The sequence below is a fragment of the Suricata suricatta genome, chromosome 5, assembly GCF_006229205.1.
Source record: "Suricata suricatta isolate VVHF042 chromosome 5, meerkat_22Aug2017_6uvM2_HiC, whole genome shotgun sequence".
Classification (NCBI taxonomy): Eukaryota; Metazoa; Chordata; class Mammalia; order Carnivora; family Herpestidae; genus Suricata; species Suricata suricatta.
Genome location: NC_043704.1, coordinates 122218974 through 122233218, shown reverse-complemented (window position 1 = coordinate 122233218; position 14245 = coordinate 122218974). Strand labels below are relative to the sequence as shown.

Below are 14245 nucleotides of genomic sequence, written 5' to 3'. Positions count from 1 at the left end.
GACATGATGTTATTAACTACATTCCCTGTACTGTACGTTTCACCCGTGACTTATTTTATAACTGGACGTTTGTGCCTTTTAATCATCTTCCTCTATTTCACTTGCTCTCCACCCCAGTAACCACTAGTTTGTTCTCTGTGTTTATAAGTCTGGTTTTTGTTGTCCTTTGCATAGTTTTTTAGATTCTGTATAAGTGAAATTGTATGGTATTTGTTTTTCTGTGATTTATTTTACTTAGCATAATACCCTCTAGATCCATCTGTGTTGCTGCAAATGGCAAAATTTTGTTCTTTTTTTGTGGCTCCGAATATTCCATTGTGTGTGTGTGTATATATATTCCAATATGTATAATGGAATATATATATATAACATCTTCTTTATCCACTCATCTGTCCACGGACACTTCAGTTGCTTCCATATATTGACTATTGTAAATAATGCTGCAATGAACATAGGGATACATGGATTTTTTTTGAATTACTGTTTGCATTTTCTTCAGGTGAGTTCTAACATTTTTTTCCATTTTTCTTATTTTTGTCCTGTATGAGTCCAACAATTCTAGTGGCTGTTTCTTCCCCCACTTTTACAACTGTAATGAGCACATGAATGTTATTTTGATCTAACATAAACCAAGTGGATACCATTGTTCACACAGGGGGCACATGATTTTAAACTTCATTATACATCTTTGTATTATTTGTTAAAGCAAGCATGAATTACTTTTGTGATTTTAAAAACTTGAATAAAGTAAGTCTAACAAACATAGAAGCATTATGACATTTCCTCAAAAAATGAAACAGAATTACCCCACAATTCAGCAATTCCTCTGCTGTGTGCACACCCCGAAGAACTGAAAGCAAGAACTCAAACAGATGCTTGTACACCTGTGTTCATAGCAGCATTAGTCCAACAAGCGGACGGTAGAAACAGTCCAAAAGCCCATCAATGGGAGAATGGAGAAACAAACTGTGGTTGTACATACAATGGAATATTATTCAACCTTCAAAAGGAAATTCTGACACATGCAACAACCTGGATGAAACTTGAGGACATTGCGCTAAGTGAAATTAGTTGGTCATAAAAGGATAAACACTTACATGAGGTACCTGGAGTAGTCAAATTCACAGAGGCGGAAGGTAAAATAGTGGTTGCCAGGGGCTGGGGGCAGGGGACGTGGGGAGTTACTGTTTAGTGGGCACAGAGATCCAGTCTGAGATGATGGGAGCGTTCTGGAGACGGATGGTGTGGTGAATGGGCAGCATGGTGAATGCATTTAGTGCTACTGAAATGTACACTTAAAATGGTTTAAAATAGTGCATTTTATGTTAGTGCATTTTATGACAGTAAAAAAAAAGACACCTTTGGTCTCATTTATTTTTGGTAAGCAAAGTGGGTGTCAAGAATGGCAGGAATGGAAGTTGAGCCAATGAAGTGGAGAAGAAGGGGGTGGGGGGCAGAGTACTGAAGAAAGGGGTGAGGCAGGCTCCCCAAACCGTGGCCTCTAGGATTTGTGTGAGGAGTTCTGGAACCACATCTGTGGGAATGGGGGCCACTGAGCCTGCCTGGGGTGAGTGTCTGAGGGGTACCTGGCTGAGGCCTTGAACAAAGTGGACCTCTCCTTGACTGTTTCCCCACACCGGGTTGGAGGAGGGGGAAGCAATTAGAGCCTGACCCTCTGAGATGGCAGCAATGGCCGCGCTGCCGGGCCCTGATGTATGTGCCTAGGAACTCCACTTTGACGCTGAACAGCGAACTCCCCCAGGGCCCCTTCTTCCTGCTTAGGTCAGGAGAGCGTGGGGAGAAGTTGGTGGCATTGGACACACAGGCATAGGTTGGGTCCGTCAGGAGGGGGTCTTGGAGTGGTAGGCAGTGGTCAAATCATGGAGGACATTGTGGGGACATCTCCCACCCTCCTGCCCCTGAAATCTTCCTGCTGCCCCACCGCCTTCACACACACACACACACACACACACACACACACACAACTTCTGCCACATTGTCATGATGAGACAATGAAATAATTGACTTCTTAGGTACAGCCTCTGTTCCTTCCCACCCCCAGCACCCCAAACAGCGCTCTGTAAATATTGTCAAATTTTACTGTGGTGTGTGGTTTTTCAGGCCTGCCTTGAAAAGATTCCAGGCTAAGCAGCTATGGATTTGCAGCTCCGTCTGTTGCTTTTTATCAGAAAATATGATTAAGGGCCATCCTGTTCTTGGTTCAAATGCATTCGTGTATTCATTCCTGTGTGTGTTCCTTCACAAACATTAAGTGCTTACTGCTAGGTACTAAGGTTGGTAACCCAGTAAATTATCGAGACTCACTGAGGCAAGGGGCCCGAGACCTCACAGGTGCCCTGGTTAACCCTTCGGGTCAGATCCAAGAGGTTGCTAAGGTCCAGAGAGGGAAGGACATTTGCATATGGTCATACAGCACATCATTGTTTTGTGTCTTTAAATTGTGTCCAGCTTTATTAAGATATAATTGACATATAACACTGGGTAAGCTAAAGGTGTACAATAGAATGACTTGATATATGTATATATTGTGAGAAGATTACCAAAATAAGGTTAACACATTTATCACATCACATAGTTATAATTTTGTGTGAAGGAGTGGTAAGGTCTACTTTCTTAACAGCTTTTAAATATAGAATAAGTATTCTTTTTTTAAAGTAGGCTTCATGCCCAGTGCAGAGCCCATCATGGGGGCTTGAACTCATGACTGTGAGATCAAGACCTAAACTGAGATCAAGAGTCAGACACTTAACCAACTGAGCCATTCAAGCACCCCTCTAATACAGTATTTTAAACCTTGGTCACCATGGTTGTACATTATATCCCCAGAAGTGTTTCTGTGTTTTCTCAATGATGATATACAAAGGAAAACAAGCATATAAAAAAAAAAGTTACTAATGATTAGATAAATCCAAGTCAAAGCCACAATGAGATATCCCCATGCCCATTATGATTATTACCATAATATCTATGTACAACAAATGTTGGTAGAGAAAGTGGAACCCTCATGCACAGCTGGTGGGGATGTAAAATGGTAAAACCTGTGGAGAACAATATGGTGGTTCCTCAAAAAATTAGACATATAATTACCATATGATCCAGCAATTCTACTTCTAAACATCTTTATTTTTGAGAGAGAGCATGCACATGCGCACAGACAGGGGAGGGGGCAGAGAGAGGGAGACAGAGGGTCTGATGATTCTGCCCAGGTTTTGTGATGATCAAAAGTGTGTAAAATGTCTTTTACTGACTACAGCAACTAGAGGGGTTCCTGGGTGGCTCAGTTGGTTAAGTGTCTGACTCTTGATCCCAGGTTCCAGGGCCCTTCCCTACATCCTTATCATATATTCTCAGTTCCTTAGCTTAAAGAACTTAAAGGGTTGTGAGTTCAAGCCCTGCGCTGGGCTCTGCATTCGGCTCAAAGCCTAGTTAAAAAAAAAAAAGTAAATAAATTTAAAAAAAGAGTATCCAGAGTATCCAGGATAATCCAGTATCCATTTTTCAAAATAATGGTTCAAATGTTCTAGGTACACATTCAGCCTCAGGCAGGATATAAAGTTTTAGATGCCACATTCTTATATATTTAATTTATGAGAGCAATTTAATGGCATTATAAATAAATTTTAGAAAAGAATATCAACCAGGGTGCCTGGGTGGCTCAGTTGGTTAAGCATACGACTTCTGTTCAGCTCATGATTTCCTGGTTCATGGGTTCGAGCCCCACATCAGGCTCTGTGCTGACAGCTTGGAGCCTGAAGCCTGCTTTGGATTCTGTGTCTTCCTGTCTCTCTGCCCCTCCCCTGCTTGCACTCTTGTCTGTCTGTCTGTCTCTCTCTCTCAATCTCTCAAAAATAAACATTAAAAATCTTTTTAAAGAAAAGGGAATCAGTCATAATGCCACTACCCTATCATTGGGGAAAATTCAGGAGGGGAACCTTCCAGGTAGAAGAAACAGCAAGTACAAAATCCCCAAGGCATATGTGAGCCTGGTGTGTTCAAGGGGGCAGAGGAGGCAGTGCAGCTGCAGTAGCCATGTTCCGCGGTGATCCAAGTCTCATGCTGGACATTTGTGGGTGTCCATCCAGCTCACCGACCGGCGACCTTCCTTCATCTGCTGATCCTCCTCTGAACACCCTACCTCCACAGCCCCTCTGCAAACACACCAACCCAGAAGAGGGACCTGGAAGTAGGAAGGACCTGGTGGTGTGAAGAGGGGAGGGGACCATGTATACAAATGGGTCCTCTCTCCAAGGCATTTGGACTTGGGGCAGGATAAGGGTCAAGCAGTCTCTCTGGAAAGTTCTCGGACCCTGAAAGCTGTGGAAAAGATGCTGTGTTCTCCACGTCAGCCAGAGTCAGAGGAGGCAGGTGGGTAGGAATAGCAGCAGGGATTCAGACGTGAGTCAACAGTCAGTTCCTTGGTGCATCCTTCCTGACAGCCGGTTGGATTCCTGCCTCAGGTTCACAGAGCACTTCCTACATCCTTATCGTACATTCACAGTTCTTTAGCTTAAGCTGACTAGGGTCAACAAATAACTAGTGTTTTGAGAAAGAGTTCTGTGGTCAATTAATTTGGGAGACTGAGTTAAAAAAAATTTAACAGCTTTTAATCTGCAGGAATTCTCAAAGCCTTTCATAGGATTGTGTACATCCAAAAAAGGAACTCTCCAAAACAGAGCAAAACAACAAAAACCCTTAAGTGAGCCGCACTTCCTACACTGATTTCCCAGGCTACCCTGGGAAATAGTGTAACGATGTTAAGCTGAGAGGCTTTCACTTCCATTTTGACTGAGTCCTGGAAGGCCAACAATGATAGAGGAGAGTTCAGCTATTCTGACCAATAGGAATATGTCTGTTATTGAAAACACTCATTTCAGTGAGTAATTTTATCCAGGAGAGAAGGATAGGGACAGAAGGAAAGGGAGTATAGTTATTTTCTGGTTGTTGTCCATTGGGTCCAGCCTTTCAATGAAACTACTAAAAGCTCAGAATCATTCCAGTACATTTGTCACCTCTAAAATCACATTCCAGTAACAGATGTGTTCACACATGCGAACTGCCTAAAATGTACGCCGTCCACAAGACAATTTACTGTCTGAATGTGGAGACTGAGACTCCTCTGCTCACATAAGTCAGAAAGGATTAGATAGAAACCGTGGGCTTCACGACCAACTCCCAATCACTTCAGGACTTGCCTTTCATCTCCCTTGTGTCCACCCACCACTTGCTGTGGTGGGACCCCAGAGACTAGCAGGACAGTCTGGTCACCGGAAATTCCCAGTCTAATGATGCAAGGAATTAAGACCCAAACTGACACATACACAGAGTGGAGAATGCGGGGCACAGGGCATTGTGGGGGACAAGAAGGGCCCTGGGCTTGGCTAGGTTGGGTTGGGGGCCAAATCTAAGCTTTAGGGATGCCAGAGGAGGGGGCAGCGATGCCAGGCTCTAGGGGCCAGATGGAGGGCTGAGTCAGACCCACTGTGGAGTGGAGAGGCCCGGCAAGCCGGTCCGTGGAGGGCCTCGAACGCCCAACTAACAGCCCTTATACTAGAGTGCATATTATAGACGGGTGTAAGAAACAGGTTTTATGTGATGTTTACCCATGACAAGCCATTTGTCCACATGCCTCCGTGAGTCATAAACCGCCTCAGGCAGCTCCTAGACCAACCAGGGCTCTGCACTGGCGTTGCAGCTGCGCCCTTCACTGACGCCTGCGCGGGACCTGGGAGTAGGGGAGTGTCCACGCCCGCTGGTTGCTCCTCGGGACCCCGCAGGCGCCCCGCCCACGATCTGAGCCCGCCCCCTCCCCCTGGGCCCGCCTCTGGGGGCGGAGACGTAGCGAGCCTGGGTCTTGGTTGGGAGTGGAGCGCCGCGGCGGCGTAGCGCACCTGCAGATCCCGCGCTCCAGCTCGCGGCCGCGAAGTCCTGGAGCTGAGCGCCCAGACCGCACCGGCGAGTCCCGCCGAGCAGGTGCGGGGCGGCGGCCGGGTCCTCGCACTTGGAGGACCGATGTGCCCGGGTGTCGGGACGCGTGGACCTGAGCTCGGGTGAAGCTCTGGGAAAGGGTCACACGGCAGCGACGAAATGCAAGCGGAGGAGCCCGGCGCCCCTGAGGTCTCGGGTGCCCAGGGAAGCCAGCGGACACCCAGCCCCGAGCCGCGCCTGTCCAGCCAACTGCTGCCTGAGCTATACACCTTTGTGGCTCGAGTGCTGTTCTACTTGGCGCCCGTCTACCTTGCCGGCTACCTGGGGCTCAGCATAACTTGGCTGCTGCTCGGCGCTCTGCTGTGGATGTGGTGGCGCAGGAACCGCCGCGGGAAGCTGGGGCGTCTGGCCGCCGCATTCGAATTCCTAGACAACGAACGCCAGTTCATTAGCCGCGAACTACGGGGCCAGCACCTGCCGGCCTGGGTAAGCAAGGCCGAGGCGGGTGGAGATGGGAAGTCGGGTGGATGCCACTGGAGGTTCGGAGGGAACCTAGGGTCCGCTGGGGAGCTGGGAGCGGAGCTCCGCGTTCCAAACACCTGGTGTCCCATGGAGCTGGGCGCACAGACCCCTCGCGACGGCCTTATCCCCACCTCTGGTCGGGCTGCGCGGGGAGCGGGGAACTTAGGTTTCACTTAAGGGCCCAGAGCCTGGGAGAAAAGTCACGGGCGGGCCACACCCAGGAAAAAAAACAAGGGCGTCTGAGACTTTGCAGAGTTACTCGGGAGGGAAGCAGAAGGCGTTTATTTCTTCCACCCACCTGTTAATTCAAAGGAAGAACGCAAGGTGCAAAACGGATCCGCCAATGTAGCAATGACAGAAACTGCAGACTAGTTGCCTCGGAGAGGTCCGGACAGAAGGAGGGGGCCTGGCTAGAGATGAGATTGACGGGATAGGGTGGGAGGCTGGATCGCCAGCTTCTCTCCCTGCCTCCGCCTGGTAGGGATGCTCAGACTTGCCCAGACACATGCACATATTCACACTCTACAACTACACACCCGCCTCCTGGTGTGGAATGGCCTGGACTATGGTTTCTCAAATGCTTCTGGTCCTGAGAATCACCTGGCCCACTTAAGAAAAACAAGTTCAGAGCCCCACCTGGCGACCCCAGGTGGGACTAAGGCACCTAGGTGAATCTTGGGAATTATCGGCAAGAGAGGCATTCGGTCCAAGGCCTGGTCTGTGGCAAACCTACCCCTCTGGGTGCTTCTCTGATTCTTCCAGATACACTCAGACCCACAGGGGGATATGTCCAGAGGCCCTCTGACCCCTCTTTTCCTCTGGCCTGAGGCTGTATTCTAAAATTCAGGCCGGCCATGACAGTAGCCTTCAAAGTGCTTGTGAGAAGAGCCTATTAGAAAGACCTGTTTATATTTATCTTTAAAATAAGGGAGAAATTAAGCCTTACTATATTAGTTTATTAAGGTTTTTATAACAAAGTACCACAAACACACACCCAGACACACAACAGAAATTCATCAAGATCAAATTGTCAGCAGGGTTTGCTTTTTCTGAGGCTTCTCTTTGGCTTAGAGATGGCCGTCTGCACCATGTCTTCATATGGTCTTCCCTATGTACAAATCCATGTACAAATTTCCTCTTTTTTTAAAGTTTATTTTGAGAGAGAGAGTGTGCATGTGCAAGTGAGCAGGGGAGGGATAAAGAGACAGGGAGAGAGAGAATCCCAAGTAGGCTCCATGCTGTCGGTGTTTGGTTGTCTCACCCCTCAGGCTGAGCTCTCTGTTGGCTAGTGTCAGGTTGCCCCTGGTGTTCGTGGGCAGGGGGGCAGGTGACGGTGGTTGAGGCATGTCGGTGCCCCCACAGGATCTGATTCTTGCCTCAATTTCAGAAACATTACCTTTTGCATACAACTAGGCGTCTCGAGGCCTCCGTATTACAAGAAGGGGCATAAAGGGAGGGCCGTCATTTGGTGAGGACTCAGCAGTCCCCCACTCATGGACTGAAGCCACCATGGGGTCACAAGTCAGACAGGCATCCAGGACTCCCTGAACAATGAGCAAGGACTGTAGCTAAGTCCAGGCCTGCTTTCTGGGCCCACATCTTTCAGGATCACAAGCCCCCAAAGAACAATCAGATCCTATGGGGGCACCGACATGCCCCAACCACCATCACCTGCCCCCCTGCCCACGAACACCAGGGGCGACATGACACTAGCCAACAGAGAGCTCAGCCTGAGGGGTGAGACAACACCAGAAGCTAGCTCCCCTCATCAGCTGTACCCCAGGACTGACCCGGCTGGGACTAGGGACACACAGAGGTAGGTGATGGTGTCTCTCCTTCCAAGAGGCCAGTCTGGGGCAGGAAGTGGATGCATGTAGGTAGTTGCCATAGAGGGTCTCAGGGAAGCCAGAGATCGACTGAACAGGGTCCAGTCCAGGGTTGAAAGTGTGGAGCAAAGGACATCCTGCTTGATTTCGTATGAGAATGTCCCTGGACACAGCCTCTCATTGCCTTGGCTGAGTCCTGGGAGGAGCCTGGCCTCCGCTTGCATTCTCCAGGCTCCCCTGGCTGGCTGGCCTGATGGGTCAGGATGTGGATTGCCTTTTGGATTGAGGCAGTGGTGATAAGGGGATTCCAATGGGGGGAAGCTTTCGAGCACAGCATGGAGGCCAGAGCAGCCAGTATATGAGGGAGCACCATGTGGTTTGGCTTGGTTTGGCTGGAGTGCATGGTAGGGGTTGATGGCCCACAGACAGCTTGACGGAGGGTGGGCCGATTCTGAAGGCCACAGGGAGCCTGTGGAAGGCTTTGGAAAGAGCCTGTAAAAAGCGGCATGGTGGGGGTGGGGAGGGTGAAGCTGGAGAAGAGAAACCAGATGAGAAATTGATTTAAGCCAAGATAGTGGTAGTGAGGATGAGGAGGACGAAAGGTGTGTAAGACGAGGACTCTCGGTGCTTGGTGGCCTCCAGATCAGTGTGAGGGAGGGCTCCAGGAATCTTCCAGGGTGTTTTCTGATCGGGGGAGCTGGGCATCCAGAATGAGAAGCAGGTCTGGGGAGGTTGGTTGTCTGTGTGAACACCTGTGTAGAGCAGCTAGCTGCAGGTGTGGGCTTTTCGCCTGCCTGGTGAAGGTTGCCAAACCGGGAGATGATGCGGAAAACCTGGAAGCCACTTGGTTGAATACTCTGTCCCTGTCTTCCGAGCAATGCGTGCCATTTATGAAGACAGAGACGCGGCTCTGGGTCCGGTGGGGGCCGCGTGACCCTTGCCCACGATTTCAGAGCACCGGCGTCTTTATCCTTATATACGGCCTTTCAGCATGCCTTCCTCTTTTAAGAACTGACTTCCTTGCACAGAAGTGGGGTTGATGGCTTATGACCCCCTTTGGTATTAAGAGAGATTTTTACAAATGAACAGCAAACCAACAGTGGCGGGGAGTTGAAGAAACGTTGAGGGTCTTGAAGGGAGGTTGTGGGGAATCCAGTCCACAGGCTGCTTGGGAAGTGCACCTTGTTCTACTTTGCACCAAGCCCCTGTGAGGGAGTACAGGAGGCCCAGACCTAGAGCTGGAGCGAGTTCCCCCTGTCCCCAGGCCATTGTGGGCATCCTTAGTTCTCACTGGAGCAGTGATCCCTGCCCTGTGACCCTGCTCCGCAACACACCGCTACCAGCTGCCGCCTCCAGGTGATCTCAGAGATTCCTCTCCCGCTGAGCCTCAGTGTCCCCGCCTGTAAAAGGAGGTTGTTTCTGGTCAAGCTTCACACTACCCTGCCCTTCCTCTGGGTCCCTTCCAGGGAAGAGAGAGCTGGAAGAAAGGATTCTTCTGCTTTGCAAGGGGTCCCCAGTGAAGAAGCTGGGGGCCTCTTGGCTTGTGTACGTGGCCTGGCCACTGGGAGAGACCAGGCCGAGCTGGCCTCACTGGGCATCCTCTGCACAGAGAAATGGCTGCACTCAGTATTCATGTGCGACTCGGTGGCTGCCGAGGGGAGAGCCTGCAGGGGGAACGTGGCAGTAAGACTCCATCCCGGGCCCCCGCTCTTTTGGGGGACCTGCTCCTACAGGTCCTTGTGTTCTAGGGGCTGCGCTGCAGAAGCTGCCACCCTGCTGATCTCCGTGCTCTGGGCTCCTCGAGACTCATCTCAGGGTCCCTTCACTGCCCTGCTGCCCCTTGCGCCCCAGGCCCCTGGCTGAAGCTTGGCGGGCTGCCCCCTGACCTTGTGCACCGGGTTGCTCCTTCAGTGTCCCGTGCCCTTTCAGGTTTTTCATCAAGCCCTTGACCTGTGGTCGGTACTTGTCCTGTGCTCAGTAACCTGGGAACCCTGACTGGTTTATCAGAGGTGCGTTGTGCCTGTCACCGCTGTGCTGGCGCGCTGAGGGAACTCAGTGAGGGCCTTGCGGGCCTCCAGGTTTGGGGGATGAAGGCCTGGGCCTGAGGAGAGCAAGGGAAGAACTGTCAGGAAGTCTGGCCTTTTGTCTGTCTGGGTCTCCTGTCTAGCCAGACTTGCTCTCCTGCCAGCTGATAGCAATCAGTTGGCAGCTTTGTTAGAGACAATTAAGCCTCAGTATCTGCTGGGATGGGGTGGGGACTGAGGTGATGTGGTGGCTGGGAGGGACTTGGAGTCGGACGGACCCTCGTTTGCTGGGGGAGCTTGAGAAGGTCCCCTGTCTGGGTCCCTGGTTTCTGTCTGAAAAGGACTAGGTTCCAGAAGATGCCCTGTGGAGTCTTAGCGTAGGAGGCTGTCATCATGAATCAGTTCTAGGTTGGGTTTTCTGTAGTGCCACCCGCCCACAGGACCCGGTTCCGCAGTCTTTCTTGCCTATCTGTCATCTAAATGGGTGCGCCCCGGGGACATGAGCTGAAGTGAGCACCAGGGAAAAGAGTTCAGGCAAAGCAGGATGCTGCCCTCTGGGCCTCGCTGCCGTCATTCAGGCTGAGGACCAGGGTTGAGTGCTTTGCTTTCCTGGGGCTCAGTTTGACCTTCCTTCTGTGGATGGAGCAGCAGACTTCCAGGGCCCAGGCTCTGTCCGTCTGTCACATACTGATATGTTGTTAATTAGAGGAAGTAAATGCCATGACAGCTCTGAGCTGATGAGCTCAATTCTTGGAGCCAGTGCAGTGGGAGCTGGTCTTAAACATCTGCTTGGAGTTAGGGGACTTATTTGTGGGATCCCTGCCGCCCCGTGATGTCATGTGAATGACTTGGAGTCAGGCTTGTCCTCAGGAAGGAGGAGGCGCAGCATGTTTTAGTCATGCCCCTGAGTCTCTGCCCCACATCTTAGTGATGCTTCATGGATTTACCACGTCTCAGAGCAGGGTTGGGCAAGAAGGGGGACAGAACGTGGGTGTCCACCCCTCCAGGCCCAGCACAGGGATTTCGGGCATCCACGTGTTCATTCCTATACTCAGTCTGGAAACATCCACCGAGGGCTGGCAATGCGTCAGGCACCGTGCTGCAGGCTGACTAATGAGATGAGTGGCACGGGGTCCCCACCCTCAAGGAACCCCTGGTCTAGATGGTGTTTGAGACCTGCTAGAACAGCCTTTCCTGATGCAGTGTGATCAGTCCTGTGAAGTGACCGCAAAGGCTCTGAGCCTGGGGGAAGGGATCTAACCCAGGCTGGAAGTGGCCCACAAAGCGACACTTTGGTGATGCTGGCTGAGGAAAGGGATGGGACTGTGGGAAGGTTTGATCACTTGAACTCATAATTACCTCATTCTGGGGTGGGAGGATTCTGGGAGAGCAACTCATGATACCCTAACTCACAGGAGACTGCCCACTGCTTTCTGTAGAAGGGGCTGAATGTTTCTGCGACAGAAGCGTCCACAGCAATCTTTTCTCCCAGCAAGTACCTGAGGACCTTAGTGATGGGGAGGTCATGTGGTAGGCAAGAAGCCGGGCCAAGGCAGTGCCCTGCTCTGTCGTGGCCCCCTGTCCGGTGGGCAGGAAGTGTGACAAGCTGGGCACCAGCTTCCATTGGCCTTCTAGTCCTGGCTTGACAACAGGTTGAACTGCCACCTCAGTGGGAATGTTCCCAGTGACGCTGGGGGGACCGCTGGAGGGTGTGAGCTGCCCCCTGACGGTCACAACCCAGCAACACAGAGGAGACTCTGCCTAGCCTTCCCTTCGCCCTTCCTGACCCTTCTTCCCTCTCTTCAGTTACATCTCCTGGGAGAGTCCCAGGGGTTTTTCGTTTCAGAAAATCTAGAGCTTATAGCCCCAAAGCGTTCCCACGTGCCTGAGGGGAGTGATTTCCTTCTTCCTCCTCCTTTACTGCAAATAATGAAGAGTTAAAAGGTGTTTTCTGTCCCAGTGGGGACTACTAAAGGGGAAAACCCGTTCTCTTTACCCTGCCTTTCAAGCCAAGGGCACGAGAGGTGACCCCCTCAGGCCACACTGGGAGTCCGGGCCCCACTCCCGCAAGCCCTCTCTCTCTAGGAGCTCGGCGTGGCCACCCCTGCCCGAAAAGCCCTGTGACAGGGTGCCATGGGTCCTCCAGACGCTCAGAGGAAAGAGCCAGGAAAATACAGGATGTTTCAAAACCCCAGAATGACCCACTCCATTCTTTTGCCCATGTTGTGTTTACTTTTTAAAGTCACTGGTTATAAAAAGGGGTTAAAAATCTTTTTTCTGGTTGTAAAAGCGAAAGTATTCCCATTGTAGAATATTTGGAAGTGGCCTAAAATAATTTGATCCAGCAGTCCCTCCACCCAGAGATAACATTATTCTATTTGTGTGTAGTTCTTTTGCATAGAAAATATATGAACACGATTTTCTTAAAAAAATTTTGTACCCCTTGTTTCTTACCTTTTTCCATTAACATTCTATTACATTCTCCAAAAACATGCTTAAGGATTATGATATCCTTAGTGTGAATGTAGTCTGCGCTGCTTAACTATTTCTCTAGTATTGCTTGTCTCAGTTATTTCCAGGTGTGTGCTAGTCACGTGGCTAGCCGAGGCGGGGGTGTTTCCTGTTCTTTCTGGAATTTCTCCCTTTGACCTGCCAGAGGTTCCCTTGACCTTTCCTTCAAGTCCAAACTCAGGCTCCTCTCTCTCAGACACTGCTCCTCAGGTACCCACAGCACCCCGAGCGTGTGCCACCCCACTTCCTTTCTGGACTTGCACCTACCTATTTTTGCATCTGATTTTTCTTTCAGACTGAATGCTCTCTTAAGGCGAGGTGCGTTTGCTGCTCTGGTCTGCACCCTCAATTCCTTAGTTGGGGCCTGGTACATAGTAGGCTCTCAGTAAAAATCTGAATTGACTCTTAGTCTGTGTTTCTCAAGTTCCTTACTATAGAATCCTACATGTTAAACTGATGAGTCAAGGTTTGGGAACAACTTAAAGATTCTCATTCCCACTTGCTGTGGCCTTATCAGCATTGATACTACTTTTTTTAGTCTTTTTTTTTTTTTTTTAAGTTTATTTGGGGCACCTGAGTGGCTTAGTGAATTAAGTGTCTGACTTAGGCTCAGGTCATGATTTCATGGTCCGTGAGTTCAGGTCTCATGTTGGGCTTTGTGCTGACAGCTCAGAGCCTGGAGCCTGCTTCAGATTCTGCATCTCCCTCTCTCTGACCCTCCTGCACTCACACTCTGTCTCTCTGTCTCTCTCTCTCAAAAGTAAACATTTAAAAAAATAAAGTTTATTTATTGATTATGAGAGAGAGTAGGGGAGGGGCAGAGAGCAGGAGGGAGAGAATCCTGAGTAGGCTCCACACTGTCAGCACAGAGCCCAGCATGGGGCTGGAACTCACAAACGGTGAGATGATCACCTGAGCTGAAGTCAGGCGTTGCCTGAGCCACCCAGGCGGCCCTCCATTTTCTGGTCTTTTAAGGTGTACGCCATTTTATTACACACTGCAGATAATTGCATTTTTTAAAAAATTGAAGGCTTGTGGCAGCGCTGCATCGAGCAAGTCTATCAGTAAATTTACTCAACAGCATTTGCTCACTTTGTGTCTGTGTGTCTGATTTTGGTAATCCTTGCACTATTTCACACTTTTTCACCATGGTTATATTTGGTGGTCTGGGATTAGTGATTATGACTTCCTGAAAGCTCAGATGCTGGTGAGCATTTTTTAGAAATAAATATTTTTAAATTAATGTATACACATTGTTTTTTAAAACATGCTATTGCACACTTAATAGACTACAGTATAGTGTAAACATAGCTTTTATATAGGAAATGAAAAAATTCATTTGACTCATTTTATGGTAATATTCCCTTCATTGCTATGGCCGAGAACCAAACCTGCAGTATCTTGGACGTATGCCCA

At 49.7% G+C, this 14245-nt stretch overlaps 1 protein-coding gene across 1 annotated transcript in view; it reads left to right on the top strand.

Moving 5' to 3' along the window:
* Positions 1 to 5927: 5927 nt before the first annotated feature.
* Positions 5928 to 14245, top strand: part of ESYT3 (extended synaptotagmin 3) — a 52702-nt gene continuing 44384 nt past the window's right edge. The window contains exon 1 of the mRNA XM_029940186.1: positions 5928 to 6432. Within this exon, the coding sequence (XP_029796046.1) occupies positions 6106 to 6432 (327 nt within the window). The 5' untranslated portion in view covers positions 5928 to 6105. The remainder of the gene's footprint in view (positions 6433 to 14245) is intronic.